We start from the raw sequence: 18,687 nt of genomic DNA, 5'->3' as shown, positions 1-18,687 counted from the left end.
GTGCCGATTTATCCTCATCTTCTTCAATTGGGTTAGCTGGAGCACGGCATCTTTCTTTTCGAAAATAATATTACCCTTCATTCTTCTTTACGGGGAAGCAACCCATATTCTAGATGGCCCACCCATTCGTTTCTACTTCTGGTATCCCTAGAAACCAACCTTCGCGATTGAGCTGGGGTAGGTGGGGCATTGGGAAGAGACATAGAGAGCCCTCTCATAGGAGGGATATGTATAAAGGGCACCCCGTGGCATCAAGAGATGTTAAAGGAGTCGTACGACATTGATACAGAGATGGGATCGAAAAGAGAAACCTTTCCTTCTCCTATAGTTAGAGTTCATTGCTCAAGATCCCCCGGATCTAGATCTGACGGGGTTGGATCTAGGAACCGATTCGAAGTGCTGAGGGTGGTGCCATAGGTAGCAAAGCTCACTAAGAACTACGTGCCTTAGGTATCATCATCCTTTGATTTTTTCTTAGCATTCTTTTTATTCACCTTGTTCTTTTTATTCACCTTGTTGGGTGGGTCCTTGTACAGAGTAGGTTGGTCTAATACGGTTGGAGATTCAGTGCGCGGTGCATCAGGAAGATTAGCAGCAGCATCCGAGGATGGGTTCATTGATTGATGTTTAGCAACATCTTGCTCTTTATAGGCAAGCACTTTATGTAATTCTTGCTTTAATTTGACGATTTCCTGATCTTTTTCGGTTAACAGCTCTCTATATATAGATTCTTCTTTTAACACTAATTTGAGAATAGTGTTATCTTGACCACAAAAGTCAATTACTTCTTTAGGTAGTGTGTTTATCCACTTATTGTTCTCATCATACACAGGGTCTCTTTTGGAACTCGCAGGGGTTCCCAGGCGGTATTGGGACTCCTTTTTGCCTATTTCAAGTGTATGCCAATTTATACTGAATGACGAATCAATGTCGACAACCTTTATTAGAGAAGGATCCTTGTATTGTAACACAAACCAATCTAAATTGACAGAGCCTTTAGCAGGACCCTTATACTTAATTATAGGGTCATCATGGCCCATGTCTAAGGCATAAGCCTTAGGTGCTAAGAAGTAACCTTTGTGGACTTTGTGCTCCAGCTTGAACTTACCCAATTCCGTGGAAGAGATTAAATCTTCTTGAAGAGGACTTCCTAGAACTACAGAGTCTGTATCCGTATAGTAACAGTCGGGTCTGGATATGAATGGGTACATATGAATACGAGAACAAGCAGTAATAGCAGCGGACAATTGAACAGCCGATATCCGGGGTGGATTCCACTCAGAGTCGGCTACATCTACTTTATTGCTAACGTAAGAGACTTTTTAATATTTATCGCTCAGTTTATCCCCATAAATAAAATCATCCATTAAAAAATAAGATTCATATTCCTCTTTATCGCATATTTTAGTTATAGTACTTTCAGGATTTATACCAAATCTACCGTACAACGAGTTCATTAGTATCTTGTACACATATACCATAGCATCATCACCTCTTTTCTTTGCTTCTAGTCTGTTTCCGTAGACGGTTGTTATAAACTTATCGAATGGACTTATCTTCTTCTCATACAAGTACCCCCTTAGTGGTATAATCTTGTATCCCAAATCGCGGGCAAATTTCAACTCTTCACTATAATAGACACCTACGAATTTACCAGTTGGGAAAACTAATGTATTATTATTATCCCTATAAGGGAGGAAAGGTCGATTAATATGACTAGGACACTCTACATATGCCTCAATAAATCCAAACAAGGAGGACAAATCCTGGTCCTCCAAATGACCCTGCCATACAGGTTTACCACCCGGCATAGGATATTCTTTCATGATATAAGGATATAAAGAGTTTATATCGTAATAATATAAATTCTCACCATATGGTATATATGCATCCGCATGACCTCCATAGTAACCACCCCGAATGAAACTATCTTCGTTTCTACTTGGTATATGGATAGGACTACTTTCTTGATCGTAATAGTTCGTACGATAGATTGAAAGAGCTAGCGCTGATATTGTCAAGAGTTTCTCGATCTCAACATTAAACTGACTCCTATAAATATCTTGAGCCTTAAGCATAACACCACCTAAGAGACGGATATCTTGTCTCATGTATTCTAACAATTCTTCACTCTTATCAAGAAGATTTGACACTTTCACTTCGTCATGTGGGATGAAACCTTTCGAACCTAATTCCGGGCATAATGTTTTGGACAATGAAGCCAGACTATTAGGAAGCAGAGTGTATGAATCTTTGAAAGTGAAGAGGAGTTTCTTTCCAAGATACACTGATAACTTATATAATTGATGGTTCCTCAAAAGAGGTTTTATTTTATACCTTTCCCCTTTTGAAGCTAAATATTTAATTAATATAATACCATCGAATCGTGATAAATTATGGAAGTAAATACTTCGAATTGATTTATCTTGTTTCACAACTGCTTCTATACGCTCTAAAAAGAGATATAGAATTCTATTACTCCTATCCTCAAATTTAGGTATAAAAGACTTATGATCTTCACTGAAATAGGTTTCTAACATATAATAAGGTATGGAAGCTACATCTTCACCCGGCCGGACCACTAAGAAACCCACAGCGTAAGGTACATGATTGTCATCGACTAGAACCGTTTCTATATCGGCTACAATGAAAGGCCTCCTTTTAACCTTACTCTTCGGTTTGAGTGCTGTTATATATTTGTAATAATGCTTCTTACCTTGCCCTATTACTTGTACCTCTCTAGGTTCATCACTACCTACGCCGGCTTCCTTTAATTGCTCGATTAGATCACCTATTTCAGAGTAGCTCAGAGGCAACTCTATTTCACTAGATTCCTGATCACCATTGAGATAGACTCGAATGAAGATACCTGTAAGCACATTATTAGGGTCTTCCTCACCTTTTTGGATGATATATCTTAAAATCTGAGCATAGACATCCATGTTAGGTTTCATATTACCACTTTTATCTATTAAAGGTATAGAGTTACCTATTATATATGATATTGTATCTTTACTTCTAAATTTAACTTTAGAGGTTTTGTATGGCGGAATACGCATAATATATCCTATGGTAAACTTACCATAAGATGAACCTGTAGGGTAAGCGCACTTCAATAAGAGTAGCATGACAGCTAATGCTATTATTTCATAATCAATACATAGTACGTATGGTTCTCTAAATGTAAGTTCTGCAATTCTCAATCCCTTATAAGGGGACTTATAACTAGTATTAGAAATTAAACTTATTAACTTATACCAATATCTTTGAAAATTCATCATGGGTTAGTTGTTATGTTGTTATTTCCCATAGCCCCCTGTACTATGAATGCAATGAGGAGACCACCCAGCAGCAAGGTACTCCTATGTGCTGACCCCTCCCGAAGATTCTTTACTATGAATTCATCTACGATCGGGTCAGGTAATTCGTTAGATACTACTTCTTCCACCACACGACGGGCCTCGGATATAGCCCGAGGGTTTACAATTTCAGTGCCTGTGGCATCATACCCAAGCAGCTCTCTAACCCAATTTAACTCAATAAGTTCCCCGTGTGACTTATCATATCGGCTAGTTCTATTGGCGTATATTTGAGCCACACACTAGAAATAACACAGAAGACTGGTACGAGTACCCGGAAAGTGCCAAAGGGATTTGTGGTCTCCGTACCAGACGGTATTGTGGTCTCCGTACCAGACGACGATTTATCAGCTATTAGAGGAAGCCCACATCCTATCCTCGTGGACCGGGAGAATGGGATAAGTGGTTGATGCTCGGGAGGATGCGTCCTCACGTCATGAGTAATCACAGTAGTTGAGACTACTGATGGCTCTCTTTGAGGCCGTATGACGTTATGTGGTTGTAAGTTAGCCCTGCACCTATCCCTCTCCAGAGCTTGATTTACTATACCTGAAATGAAAGAGCGCTCTTCAGCCAATGAAAGGTAGTCACCAGCAGGGAACGGGGAAAACCGCTGTCTCAACGTAGATGCTATTTCGACCACCCGCTCTCGATCTCTCATTCGACGTGCCTCTTCCAATATTAGCATTACAAATTCAGCACCATATCTTACTCTAAGCCTGCCCAGAGTGCGTATCACTCGATCCACTTCAATTGTTTGTTCCGCACTTTTAAGCTGCTCGCGCGTGTATAGAGGTACACCACGATTCATTTCATAATATGGGTTTAGATACGAATCTATACGACGACCACGAAAAAACGATATACTACTCTCTCTTTCTCCAAGTCGGTGATCAGTGTTATTGATCAATAGATTACTCATATATTTACGAAACTTCTCTAGTAGGAACTTCATAATCATGGCAAACTTTTTGTATCAATTATAACAACATTTATTTTATATCCCATAGCCTGCTTAGGCAGCAGGTTGAGCCAGACTGTTGTTGTCCATCTGGTGGGAAAGAAACCTCCGCAGTTTTACGTAGCGTACCCGTATTATCAGGTATCGTACCTTAAGTCTATCTTATAGGAAAGAAACTTAAGCGGTTTTACGTAGCGTACCCGTATTAGCAGGTAGCATACCCGTATTAGCCGGTAGCGTCCCGGATATATTTGATAGTATAGGAGCATCGTCTCCATGCCTATCAATTAGCCTCCCGTTGCCCTACCGTGTGGATCAGATCTAGTGTGACCTGACCCCTCTCACTAACAACATTTTAATACATGTATAAACTAATAAAATAAAAATCTTTAGATTTGTATAAATATATTAATTGTATTATTTAGACATCCTACTTAAACTAGAATGATAATTTGTTAGAGTCCGGGCTACTCGGTGTTTTTGATTTTCGGGGAGGTGGGGTGTAACACTGGTTTTTTCCCCTAAAGAGGGACATGAAGTACTAAGGTCTTTTTATCTAAAAGACCAAGATATTGGCAGGGATTCATCCGAGATGTTCGACATTCATCCATCCATACGCAATCTCCGTTTCCATTTTGATACATAGTTGGCCCTTCTAACCATTGGTTTCAGGATGACAACCAAAGACTAAAGCCCGGTCCGAGCAAGATCGTCGAGACGTCTATATGACCAAGGCCATGCCCCGAGTTGGACTCGAACCAACACCTCTGGAAAGGTAAATTAACTACAATCCCAGCGAACTCCCTTTATTCTAATCGCGGCTTTTGTTTACCCGGTTCCCCACGCGGGTGGGTACGTCCGGGGTCGGTCGTTTTGACCGACAGGCGGCACTTGGTCAACCTCTAAAAAAAAAAAAAAGACTAGAATCCCTGGTCTCTTCTCTTGAAAAAATACTTAAAGTGGGAGCTCCCGGTGCCACTACGTTCGAGATCCTGGAGGATTTCACCCAAAGTATCCGGGGAAAACTCATTCCCCATCCTATTTCTTATTCTTTTAGCCCCCCGTGTAAGCCAGCCTCCACCAGGATCAAGGTCATTCATTTTGTGGAGTATTTTGCTCTTGCCCTCAAAGATAGCGCAAGTTTTAAAGATTTGCAAATCAAGCGAAGGAGGTCTTCTCTTCGACGAGCTAGCGATGACCAGGTTGTTATAGATTTGAGAAGGGGTTTCTCCTCCAATCTCTTTCTCCGGAAAATTGGGGTCAAAATTATGGGGGGCGTGGGGTACTTCCGCCGGTGCTGGCGCTAGCGGGGCGGGGGCGGGGACGCCTCGTGAGCCGGAGGGCCACCAAAGGGTGGGGATTTTGTTGCAGTGGTCCTTTCAGTAGAAAGCACCTCCGTCTCCTGCGCAATAAAAGCGTCTAACAGCTTTTGGGAATCATTGGAGGGAGAGGGGGACCTTGGCAGTTGAGGTGCTCCCCAAAGGTCTTGTTCCGTCTGAAGGAAGTCGTTCAGACGGGTTCTCTCGCTCTCGACCCACCCTTCTTCAAAACAGTTATGAGCAGCGGATGCTCCCGGAGTAGCGGTACTGGAGTGGTCAACTTGCGGTTCGGTCGTGACCACTTTTCCGCTTTGTTCAGGCAGAGAAGACCGGTCGGGCACCAGGTCTTTATCAAAAAAAAAAGAGAAGCGAGGTGGCCGTGGCCCCCTTTTGGGATCTGTAGGGAGAGCAGGGGTGGTATTCCCGTTGAAGTCGTTCCGGAACTAGGAATCACCTCCGCCCCCGGCAGACTATTAGCCCCCACATTTCCATCTGTCACCCCGATACACCATTCGCCATCGAACTTCCAGCCCAAGTGCTAACAGCATTGAGGAATGGGGCGACGGCCTCGAAGAGCTCGAGTGGGGAAGAGTAATAAGGGGTAGACCTAAATTCCCGGATGAAAGGGCGCCTAAATTGATTAGTAGCAAGGAAATGTGGTTTTATTCCTGGGTGGGGAACAAGTTCCATCTTTCTTTCGTTAGTTAACCCCCTTTATCTAAAAGTGCTTGTAGTAGCTCTGGTCTATGAGCTTTTTCTTCTCCCACAGTCTCCTTCATCGCAACGATTCTTCCCCGTTCAAGAAGAACTGTTTTCGTGATCGAATTACGAAATAGATATACAAACTGTATAGGATCATTCGCTGGAATGGGATAAGTGATTCTTTTATAGGATCCCAATGGGATATTCGAATCCACTAAAGATGCAATAGGTATTTGTAATCGATCAGCTTCAAGTATGACCGAGGACTTTCTATCTGCATCAAAAATAACTACACAATCTGGTTGTTGGTTCGACCCGAAATTGATCTTCTTGTTTCTCGAACGGATTTTTCGGACTTGAACAATTGGTCAAAAACCCCCCGATCCTCCATTGAGAATCATTGATACAGCCGATTCTCGTCGCCATTTGTTCTATTATCTCATCGAATAACGAATTGGTATTTACAAAGAAGGAACGGCCTTTTTGACGAATGGGAGATCCTATAAAATGACAAGCGTTTCGTAAACAAATCAGTGTCTTATCTGAATCGAGAATAGCAATTCCATTTCTGGAACCACAGTATTTTGAATAACAATAGAATGGATTGCTTTGTTTTCGTTTCTCGAGTTGGCTCAGGTGGTTAGTTTAGTAGAGAAGAGAATAGTTCGCCGAGCAGCTGGGACTGCGACGAGCCCAGTCTGTGTCGGCGAACTTTCAGAAATGGAATTGCTATTCAATCCATTCTATTGATTCAAGACTGAGTACGAACGATTTGTTTACGAAAGTCTATATCTGTGTCATTTTATAGGACACTGATTTATTTACTCCCATTCGTCAAAAAGGCCGTTCCTTCTTTGTAAATACCAATTCGTTATTCGATGAGATAATAGAACAAATGGCGACGAGAATCGGCTGTATCAATGATTCTCAATGGAGGATCGGGGGGTTTTTGACCAATTGTTCAAGTCCGAAAAAAATCCGTTCGAGAAACAAGAAGATCAATTTCGGGTCGAACCAACAACCAGATTGTGTAGTTATTTTTGATGCAGATAGAAAGTCCTCGGTCATACTTGAAGCTGATCGATTACAAATACCTATTGCATCTTTAGTGGATTCGAATATCCCATTGGGATCCTATAAAAGAATCACTTATCCCATTCCAGCGAATGATCCTATACAGTTTGTATATCTATTTCGTAATTCGATCACGAAAACAGTTCTTCTTGAACGGGGAAGAATCGTTGCGATGAAGGAGACTGTGGGAGAAGAAAAAGCTCATAGACCAGAGCTACTACAAGCACTTTTAGATAAAGGGGGGTTAACTAACGAAAGAAAGATGGAACTTGTTCCCCACCCAGGAATAAAACCACATTTCCTTGCTACTAATCAATTTAGGCGCCCTTTCATCCGGGAATTTAGGTCTACCCCTTATTACTCTTCCCCACTCGAGCTCTTCGAGGCCGTCGCCCCATTCCTCAATGCTGTTAGCACTTGGGCTGGAAGTTCGATGGCGAATGGTGTATCGGGGGTGACAGATGGAAATGTGGGGGCTAATAGTCTGCCGGGGGCGGAGGTGATTCCTAGTTCCGGAACGACTTCAACGGGAATACCACCCCTGCTCTCCCTACAGATCCCAAAAGGGGGCCACGGCCACCTCGCTTCTCTTTTTTTTGATAAAGACCTGGTGCCCGACCGGTCTTCTCTGCCTGAACAAAGCGGAAAAGTGGTCACGACCGAACCGCAAGTTGACCACTCCAGTACCGCTACTCCGGGAGCATCCGCTGCTCATAACTGTTTTGAAGAAGGGTGGGTCGAGAGCGAGAGAACCCGTCTGAACGACTTCCTTCAGACGGAACAAGACCTTTGGGGAGCACCTCAACTGCCAAGGTCCCCCTCTCCCTCCAATGATTCCCAAAAGCTGTTAGACGCTTTTATTGCGCAGGAGACGGAGGTGCTTTCTACTGAAAGGACCACTGCAACAAAATCCCCACCCTTTGGTGGCCCTCCGGCTCACGAGGCGTCCCCGCCCCCGCCCCCGCTAGCGCCAGCACCGGCGGAAGTACCCCACGCCCCCCATAATTTTGACCCCAATTTTCCGGAGAAAGAGATTGGAGGAGAAACCCCTTCTCAAATCTATAACAACCTGGTCATCGCTAGCTCGTCGAAGAGAAGACCTCCTTCGCTTGATTTGCAAATCTTTAAAACTTGCGCTATCTTTGAGGGCAAGAGCAAAATACTCCACAAAATGAATGACCTTGATCCTGGTGGAGGCTGGCTTACACGGGGGGCTAAAAGAATAAGAAATAGGATGGGGAATGAGTTTTCCCCGGATACTTTGGGTGAAATCCTCCAGGATCTCGAACGTAGTGGCACCGGGAGCTCCCACTTTAAGTATTTTTTCAAGAGAAGAGACCAGGGATTCTAGTCTTTTTTTTTTTTTAGAGGTTGACCAAGTGCCGCCTGTCGGTCAAAACGACCGACCCCGGACGTACCCACCCGCGTGGGGAACCGGGTAAACAAAAGCCGCGATTAGAATAAAGGGAGTTCGCTGGGATTGTAGTTAATTTACCTTTCCAGAGGTGTTGGTTCGAGTCCAACTCGGGGCATGGCCTTGGTCATATAGACGTCTCGACGATCTTGCTCGGACCGGGCTTTAGTCTTTGGTTGTCATCCTGAAACCAATGGTTAGAAGGGCCAACTATGTATCAAAATGGAAACGGAGATTGCGTATGGATGGATGAATGTCGAACATCTCGGATGAATCCCCTGCCAATATCTTGGTCTTTTAGATAAAAAGACCTTAGTACTTCATGTCCCTCTTTAGGGGAAAAAAAACCAGTGTTACACCCCCACCTCCCCGAAAATCAAAAACACCGAGTAGCCCGGACTCTAACAAATTATCATTCTAGTTTAAGTAGGATGTCTAAATAATACAATTAATATATTTATACAAATCTAAAGATTTTTATTTTATTAGTTTATACATGTATTAAAATGTTGTTAGTGAGAGGGGTCAGGTCACACTAGATCTGATCCACACGGTAGGGCAACGGGAGGCTAATTGATAGGCATGGAGACGATGCTCCTATACTATCAAATATATCCGGGGACGCTACCGGCTAATACGGGTATGCTACCTGCTAATACGGGTACGCTACGTAAAACCGCTTAAGTTTCTTTCCTATAAGATAGACTTAAGGTACGATACCTGATAATACGGGTACGCTACGTAAAACTGCGGAGGTTTCTTTCCCACCAGATGGACAACAACAGTCTGGCTCAACCTGCTGCCTAAGCAGGCTATGGGATATAAAATAAATGTTGTTATAATTGATACAAAAGTTTGCCATGATTATGAAGTTCCTACTAGAGAAGTTTCGTAAATATATGAGTAATCTATTGATCAATAACACTGATCACCGACTTGGAGAAAGAGAGAGTAGTATATCGTTTTTTCGTGGTCGTCGTATAGATTCGTATCTAAACCCATATTATGAAATGAATCGTGGTGTACCTCTATACACGCGCGAGCAGCTTAAAAGTGCGGAACAAACAATTGAAGTGGATCGAGTGATACGCACTCTGGGCAGGCTTAGAGTAAGATATGGTGCTGAATTTGTAATGCTAATATTGGAAGAGGCACGTCGAATGAGAGATCGAGAGCGGGTGGTCGAAATAGCATCTACGTTGAGACAGCGGTTTTCCCCGTTCCCTGCTGGTGACTACCTTTCATTGGCTGAAGAGCGCTCTTTCATTTCAGGTATAGTAAATCAAGCTCTGGAGAGGGATAGGTGCAGGGCTAACTTACAACCACATAACGTCATACGGCCTCAAAGAGAGCCATCAGTAGTCTCAACTACTGTGATTACTCATGACGTGAGGACGCATCCTCCCGAGCATCAACCACTTATCCCATTCTCCCGGTCCACGAGGATAGGATGTGGGCTTCCTCTAATAGCTGATAAATCGTCGTCTGGTACGGAGACCACAATACCGTCTGGTACGGAGACCACAAATCCCTTTGGCACTTTCCGGGTACTCGTACCAGTCTTCTGTGTTATTTCTAGTGTGTGGCTCAAATATACGCCAATAGAACTAGCCGATATGATAAGTCACACGGGGAACTTATTGGAGTTAAATTGGGTTAGAGAGCTGCTTGGGTATGATGCCACAGGCACTGAAATTGTAAACCCTCGGGCTATATCCGAGGCCCGTCGTGTGGTGGAAGAAGTAGTATCTAACGAATTACCTGACCCGATCGTAGATGAATTCATAGTAAAGAATCTTCGGGAGGGGTCAGCACATAGGAGTACCTTGCTGCTGGGTGGTCTCCTCATTGCATTCATAGTACAGGGGGCTATGGGAAATAACAACATAACAACTAACCCATGATGAATTTTCAAAGATATTGGTATAAGTTAATAAGTTTAATTTCTAATACTAGTTATAAGTCCCCTTATAAGGGATTGAGAATTGCAGAACTTACATTTAGAGAACCATACGTACTATGTATTGATTATGAAATAATAGCATTAGCTGTCATGCTACTCTTATTGAAGTGCGCTTACCCTACAGGTTCATCTTATGGTAAGTTTACCATAGGATATATTATGCGTATTCCGCCATACAAAACCTCTAAAGTTAAATTTAGAAGTAAAGATACAATATCATATATAATAGGTAACTCTATACCTTTAATAGATAAAAGTGGTAATATGAAACCTAACATGGATGTCTATGCTCAGATTTTAAGATATATCATCCAAAAAGGTGAGGAAGACCCTAATAATGTGCTTACAGGTATCTTCATTCGAGTCTATCTCAATGGTGATCAGGAATCTAGTGAAATAGAGTTGCCTCTGAGCTACTCTGAAATAGGTGATCTAATCGAGCAATTAAAGGAAGCCGGCGTAGGTAGTGATGAACCTAGAGAGGTACAAGTAATAGGGCAAGGTAAGAAGCATTATTACAAATATATAACAGCACTCAAACCGAAGAGTAAGGTTAAAAGGAGGCCTTTCATTGTAGCCGATATAGAAACGGTTCTAGTCGATGACAATCATGTACCTTACGCTGTGGGTTTCTTAGTGGTCCGGCCGGGTGAAGATGTAGCTTCCATACCTTATTATATGTTAGAAACCTATTTCAGTGAAGATCATAAGTCTTTTATACCTAAATTTGAGGATAGGAGTAATAGAATTCTATATCTCTTTTTAGAGCGTATAGAAGCAGTTGTGAAACAAGATAAATCAATTCGAAGTATTTACTTCCATAATTTATCACGATTCGATGGTATTATATTAATTAAATATTTAGCTTCAAAAGGGGAAAGGTATAAAATAAAACCTCTTTTGAGGAACCATCAATTATATAAGTTATCAGTGTATCTTGGAAAGAAACTCCTCTTCACTTTCAAAGATTCATACACTCTGCTTCCTAATAGTCTGGCTTCATTGTCCAAAACATTATGCCCGGAATTAGGTTCGAAAGGTTTCATCCCACATGACGAAGTGAAAGTGTCAAATCTTCTTGATAAGAGTGAAGAATTGTTAGAATACATGAGACAAGATATCCGTCTCTTAGGTGGTGTTATGCTTAAGGCTCAAGATATTTATAGGAGTCAGTTTAATGTTGAGATCGAGAAACTCTTGACAATATCAGCGCTAGCTCTTTCAATCTATCGTACGAACTATTACGATCAAGAAAGTAGTCCTATCCATATACCAAGTAGAAACGAAGATAGTTTCATTCGGGGTGGTTACTATGGAGGTCATGCGGATGCATATATACCATATGGTGAGAATTTATATTATTACGATATAAACTCTTTATATCCTTATATCATGAAAGAATATCCTATGCCGGGTGGTAAACCTGTATGGCAGGGTCATTTGGAGGACCAGGATTTGTCCTCCTTGTTTGGATTTATTGAGGCATATGTAGAGTGTCCTAGTCATATTAATCGACCTTTCCTCCCTTATAGGGATAATAATAATACATTAGTTTTCCCAACTGGTAAATTCGTAGGTGTCTATTATAGTGAAGAGTTGAAATTTGCCCGCGATTTGGGATACAAGATTATACCACTAAGGGGGTACTTGTATGAGAAGAAGATAAGTCCATTCGATAAGTTTATAACAACCGTCTACGGAAACAGACTAGAAGCAAAGAAAAGAGGTGATGATGCTATGGTATATGTGTACAAGATACTAATGAACTCGTTGTACGGTAGATTTGGTATAAATCCTGAAAGTACTATAACTAAAATATGCGATAAAGAGGAATATGAATCTTATTTTTTAATGGATGATTTTATTTATGGGGATAAACTGAGCGATAAATATTAAAAAGTCTCTTACGTTAGCAATAAAGTAGATGTAGCCGACTCTGAGTGGAATCCACCCCGGATATCGGCTGTTCAATTGTCCGCTGCTATTACTGCTTGTTCTCGTATTCATATGTACCCATTCATATCCAGACCCGACTGTTACTATACGGATACAGACTCTGTAGTTCTAGGAAGTCCTCTTCAAGAAGATTTAATCTCTTCCACGGAATTGGGTAAGTTCAAGCTGGAGCACAAAGTCCACAAAGGTTACTTCTTAGCACCTAAGGCTTATGCCTTAGACATGGGCCATGATGACCCTATAATTAAGTATAAGGGTCCTGCTAAAGGCTCTGTCAATTTAGATTGGTTTGTGTTACAATACAAGGATCCTTCTCTAATAAAGGTTGTCGACATTGATTCGTCATTCAGTATAAATTGGCATACACTTGAAATAGGCAAAAAGGAGTCCCAATACCGCCTGGGAACCCCTGCGAGTTCCAAAAGAGACCCTGTGTATGATGAGAACAATAAGTGGATAAACACACTACCTAAAGAAGTAATTGACTTTTGTGGTCAAGATAACACTATTCTCAAATTAGTGTTAAAAGAAGAATCTATATATAGAGAGCTGTTAACCGAAAAAGATCAGGAAATCGTCAAATTAAAGCAAGAATTACATAAAGTGCTTGCCTATAAAGAGCAAGATGTTGCTAAACATCAATCAATGAACCCATCCTCGGATGCTGCTGCTAATCTTCCTGATGCACCGCGCACTGAATCTCCAACCGTATTAGACCAACCTACTCTGTACAAGGACCCACCCAACAAGGTGAATAAAAAGAACAAGGTGAATAAAAAGAATGCTAAGAAAAAATCAAAGGATGATGATACCTAAGGCACGTAGTTCTTAGTGAGCTTTGCTACCTATGGCACCACCCTCAGCACTTCGAATCGGTTCCTAGATCCAACCCCGTCAGATCTAGATCCGGGGGATCTTGAGCAATGAACTCTAACTATAGGAGAAGGAAAGGTTTCTCTTTTCGATCCCATCTCTGTATCAATGTCGTACGACTCCTTTAACATCTCTTGATGCCACGGGGTGCCCTTTATACATATCCCTCCTATGAGAGGGCTCTCTATGTCTCTTCCCAATGCCCCACCTACCCCAGCTCAATCGCGAAGGTTGGTTTCTAGGGATACCAGAAGTAGAAACGAATGGGTGGGCCATCTAGAATATGGGTTGCTTCCCCGTAAAGAAGAATGAAGGGTAATATTATTTTCGAAAAGAAAGATGCCGTGCTCCAGCTAACCCAATTGAAGAAGATGAGGATAAATCGGCACTAACTACCTTTTTTGAGTTTGGGCAAGCTGATGATGATGAGTCGAGCCAACTTGGTACTTAGTAGTGAACCTTTCTCCCAGAGGAAATAGCTGGTAAATCAATTTTATTCATTCTAAACAGTTGTGCTAGATGCACACTCCCACTAACCGGAATAGAATCAGCAGTTGAAAGCTCTGTTCGTTATGGGTTAAGTAAATACCTAGTAGAGGTACAACTTTGGTAACCGAACCTGGCCTAAGGGCTCCACCAGCCCCTGATTAACAACCTAAGAAGTCAGTTCGGGATGGAATTGAATTGGAATCAGCTCTGATTCTATATTTCTGAGTAACCGGATCATATCCGGACCTTCCCACCTGGTTGAGGTGGAACCCTCGGACTATTGGTAGGATAAGGAGGCAATATTCTACAAAGGTATTAACTGGCTTCGGATGCCAAGTCCATAGACTAATGATCGTGGATGAATAGGAGGTATCGCAGATAAAGCGGAATTCGCCTTTTCTAACAATGCTTTGCCTCTCACCAGGAGGTAAAGCGGCTGTTAAAGCAATCGGGCAAATGCGTGTATACTAGCTTACTAGCTTTAGTAGCTTGTGTACTAGCGTGTTAAAGGAAGCAGGGGTACGCGGATTTGGGATGCTAACTAAGTAGATGCGGAAGCGAGGCTTGCTTGTTAAAGCAAGCGGGCAACAAGTGGATCGGGCTAACGGTTTATTTGCTCGTTAGGCTTTCCTGTTCGAGCAGGCATAGGAACAGTTAAGCCAGCATAGAGCTAAGCTCAACCAATGGGCTATTTGCTATAGTTCAAAGCCCTGTTCATAGAAGGTCCGGAGACATGAGAAGGTGGTTTACTTACTTGCTGCTTTTAAGAGCAAGGCGGTCTAGCTGCTGTTCCAAAGCTTTCATGCCACCTAAAGGGAGAACGAGATGCGAACAACGGGCAAAGGAGCAGATCAGGTTGTTTACTTACTTTTGTACTAGCGTGAGCGTACTTGTGTGTTAAAGGGGTACTTTATTTGGGCTGCTAAGTAGAAGTAGAAGCTATAGGCGAAGGCTTTCGCGCCTTGCTGTTAAGTAAGGTGGAAGCTAGCTACTTGCTTGTTAAAGGTGCTTGCCCGCGGCTATTCGTAGATCTGGAGTTCTGCCCTATAGCCGATTGTGCTACTTTCAATCCTTAGTTGCGGTTGTGTTGCTTATGAGCGTTACTACGCTTTCTAAAGCCTTTCTCTAACAAGCGAGTAAACTAAACTCTTCCCCTAACAAGCCAGATAGGGAGGGGAGTGTAAGCCTAAAGCGAGGCCAGTCGAAGATTGGTTTGCTAGTATGAGTTAAGCGAGGGCAGCTAATCCGCATAAGCAATAGAGCGTGGGAATCCCATGTGTAGTTAACCCATGCGTTGGCAATGCGTGGTAATCGAGTTCAAGTCACAGAAGTAAGCCAATGAGGTGAGGTAGCGCAGTAGATGTGGCAGTAGCTGATGTGGATAGGTTAAGGTAAGGATGTGGAAGCCCACGGAGCGGTAGGAGCTACAGTAAGAGTTGTTCTTGCTTGTTGTTTAGTAGGTGAACTATGGTATGGCAGTTGAGAGTGAGCTAGGTTTAGTCTTCCCCGTAGGCCAGGTAACAGACAGGGCTAGGTCTCAGGTAAGCTACGTTGAGAGGTTCCTTTAGGATCTGAGCTCGGGTTCAACGGTTGATTGGGAGATAGTTGAGGAGAGGGCTGTGGTTCTATTGGATGAGGACTGATAGGCTGTTGAAGAGAGCTCCGCATAAGAGTTTTCATTTTCGGAGCAGTCAACTTGACAGTGATCATCATTTTTGCTTTCAAAGCTAGCAACAGGATGCAAAAAACAGCTAAGAGAAAAATATAGCTAGTCATCAAATGAGTAAGGCCACGCGGCTGGGAAGTCTTCGTCAGGCAAGGGGCGTGACATGCTCCCCCGCCTAATCATCTCGACGCCCTCGGCGAGGTAAGGTTACGAAGTAACATCCCTCCCCCACTCAAGCCGAGAACCGTCTAATTAAGTCACTGTGCCTTGTTCATTGGACCAGGAAATCACCCCAAACACCAACAAATAATGCCGTCTTCGGCATCCTGTCGTGCCTAAGACCAGCGTTGAGACATGTCTTCCACACCGTTGCCGGCTACAAACACGCCCGTAATAGGAAAGTTACTTGTGTATGCCCTCAACTCCGATATCGGCTAGCACTCTGGAGTGCCAGGTTTCTTGATCGAAACCCTCATCCCTGAAATCTTTAATGCACGGGGCCAATCGAAGCCCTTTTTCGAAAGGGCAGGTAGGGTCCCAGTGACTCGACTTCATTCCCCTTATGAGCTCGATAAAGAATGCTCCAAATGGCTTCACCATATATATGGGAAAGCGACATCGAGGATTTTCCCTTATGAGCTCGATCAATAAGTCGCATTTTGGCTTCGGACATAGATGCAAAATGGCATCAACCGAATCCCCCTCATAGGCTTGATCAATAATGCTCCAAATTGCTTCACCATATATAAGGCAAAGTGACTCGATCAAGCTCCCTTATCTTTGGATACGATCCGGCCTCTCCCAACATGCTCGAAAGGCTTATCTACGTATTAGGCCTTTTCCAACCTACTCCAATCATAAGACAACATGCTCTTCAATCCAAGCTATCCTTTCTTCCCTTTCCAGCCTTCTCGTTGAAAACAGCTTTGCCACTTCCTAGCTCCTCGCTTCAGGAGAATCCTCCGAGCGAAATGCAGCTCTAGCTACACGATCCTTCTTAAAGCCAAGCTCCATTAGCTCCGAAGTCAGCAAGCTTCGACTTGCACCTTTCTCTCCGACAGACATCACAGGAACGATCTTAAGCTAACTAGCTAACAAGCCACTCTATTAGGCGACCTTCCCTTTTTGCTCATAAGTAAGTTAGCTCTGCGGTCAGTAAGCGTAGAAGCGAGTGTTTCGGGTCAAGTCAAGAATCGATTTATCTTAACGAAAAACGGCTTTTCGGCCCCCTCACTGCTTTCTCAACGTGGCTTTAAAGCCCCGCTATTGGCCTTCTCCGCGTTTGTTTCAGCGGATTATTCCGATTAATTAAGCAGATGGCACTTCTTCCTACCTCTGCTTGGAAACCTTAGCTTGACTTCATTCTTTCAAATAAGAATCATCATTCATTCTAGTTCACGTTTTCAGCTTTAGTTATCACTTCTAGCATCTTAGCTTGAAGATCTAAGTTTCTTTTTATTAACCTCTTTTTCTTCTTAATTAAAGAAAAACAGTTGGAACACGGTCTCATAGTTATCCCACACGGCAGCTTTTGATTTAGCAGGCAAACCGTCGAGCCCTTGTGCCTTCCTCGCCCCTGAGGGTTGGAAGCTAACTGCCGGTTCGCCGTCGTCACTCCATTCCCCATCCAAAAAGAATGGCCACAAAGAACCACTCGTTTAGTGAAAGGAGAGGCCTATTCATAGAGCTGGGTGAGGAGGCGGTACAGGTGAGCGGGTTAGAAAGAAGTCTGGCCCGAAAGCAACAGGGGATCCCCCTCTTCGCCCCGATGACCCATACTTAATCAGGATCCATTACGCACAATATGCCGACTCCTACTGGGAAGGGTACTCGTTGAGCTCACAGGAAGGATTCATAGACGTCTCACTCGCTTCCTACGATCCAGCCTTCTCCGGGGCCGATGCTTCTCACATTCATCATGCGTCCATCGGGGTCTGTAACTAGGTTTTCGCGTCTATAGAGGTGCCCTTATGTTATTGTCTCTCGATCATTCGGTTTAGTTGTTCATCGGACCTATGATTTCAGGGATCGCTCCACTCCTTGTGCAAACGCTCTTTGCGGGTCTCCTTCGTGCACCGAAAGGTCTTGTGGTAGCGCTACATAGAGGGCTGTGTGTCGGGCGATAGAGTAAAACTCGGCCCCCTACTTCGCTATAGCTCACCCTCGTTTCGCACACCGTCTGGGTAAATGGATCTTTGGATACGGTTCATTCTAAACGGTTTGGCACCCTCTGGTCAAGGCAACCATAGCCAAAGAAAGAAAACCAAAACAGCCGGTTCCGACCTTGAGGTCTATTCTCGTCTTTCCCCTTATGTACCGCCAAGCGGGATACAAGGAAGCGCCTTACTTTGAACATAAATAATATCTCAAACTCTTAACCTTCCGACCGATCGATGGTCATGAACCTTTTAATATTATTACGGACAAACAAGAGTTGGCACCTGAGAGAACTCAGTACGGAGAATGTCAGTTCGGTGGTGATGTATGGGATGCCCGGGCATTGATTGAGAAGGACGCGGCGCATCAGTTCTATTAGCCACTGCTCTCATAACAGACAAGAGATTCGGCACTACAATCTCGTCCAGCTATAATCACTTCCTCAAAGAAAGCTTAGGGCAAGGCCACTTTCAGCAATGGGAACCCAGGCGAGGCGAGGGATGAACCTCAAGTTGCAAACAAGACAGATGACATCGGTAATGGTCGAGATGAGATTACAGGCCTTACGCGGCTAAAAAGGAAAGAAAGCTCATCAGATAGACCGCCTCTAGTAGCTGTCTCGGATGAATGAATATAGTCTTTATTATCATTTCTGTTAACGCATTTGAAGTTAGACTTTCCATTTCCCCCAGTGTAAGTCACTGTCCTTGAAACCACTTATAGGAGTGGACTTGGGCTCCTTCGTTAGACTGAT

At 43.2% G+C, this 18,687-nt stretch overlaps 2 protein-coding genes across 2 annotated transcripts; one reads left to right on the top strand and one right to left on the bottom strand.

Annotated features, from left to right (window-relative positions):
- Positions 1-446: 446 nt before the first annotated feature.
- LOC122647654 (DNA polymerase-like) lies at positions 447-2,942 on the bottom strand. Its single transcript, XM_043841015.1, is given in 1 exon segment — positions 447-2,942. A coding segment is annotated over 1 exon segment (2,496 nt).
- Positions 2,943-11,068: 8,126 nt separating this feature from the next.
- On the top strand, positions 11,069-13,564 carry LOC122647657 (DNA polymerase-like). Its single transcript, XM_043841017.1, is given in 1 exon segment — positions 11,069-13,564. A coding segment is annotated over 1 exon segment (2,496 nt).
- The last annotated feature ends 5,123 nt before the right edge of the window (positions 13,565-18,687 follow it).

Source organism: Telopea speciosissima, unplaced genomic scaffold (genome assembly GCF_018873765.1).
Source record: "Telopea speciosissima isolate NSW1024214 ecotype Mountain lineage unplaced genomic scaffold, Tspe_v1 Tspe_v1.0109, whole genome shotgun sequence".
In the NCBI taxonomy this organism is placed as follows: Eukaryota; Viridiplantae; Streptophyta; class Magnoliopsida; order Proteales; family Proteaceae; genus Telopea; species Telopea speciosissima.
Note: the sequence above shows the minus strand (reverse complement) of the source record. Positions and strands in the feature narration are given on the sequence as shown.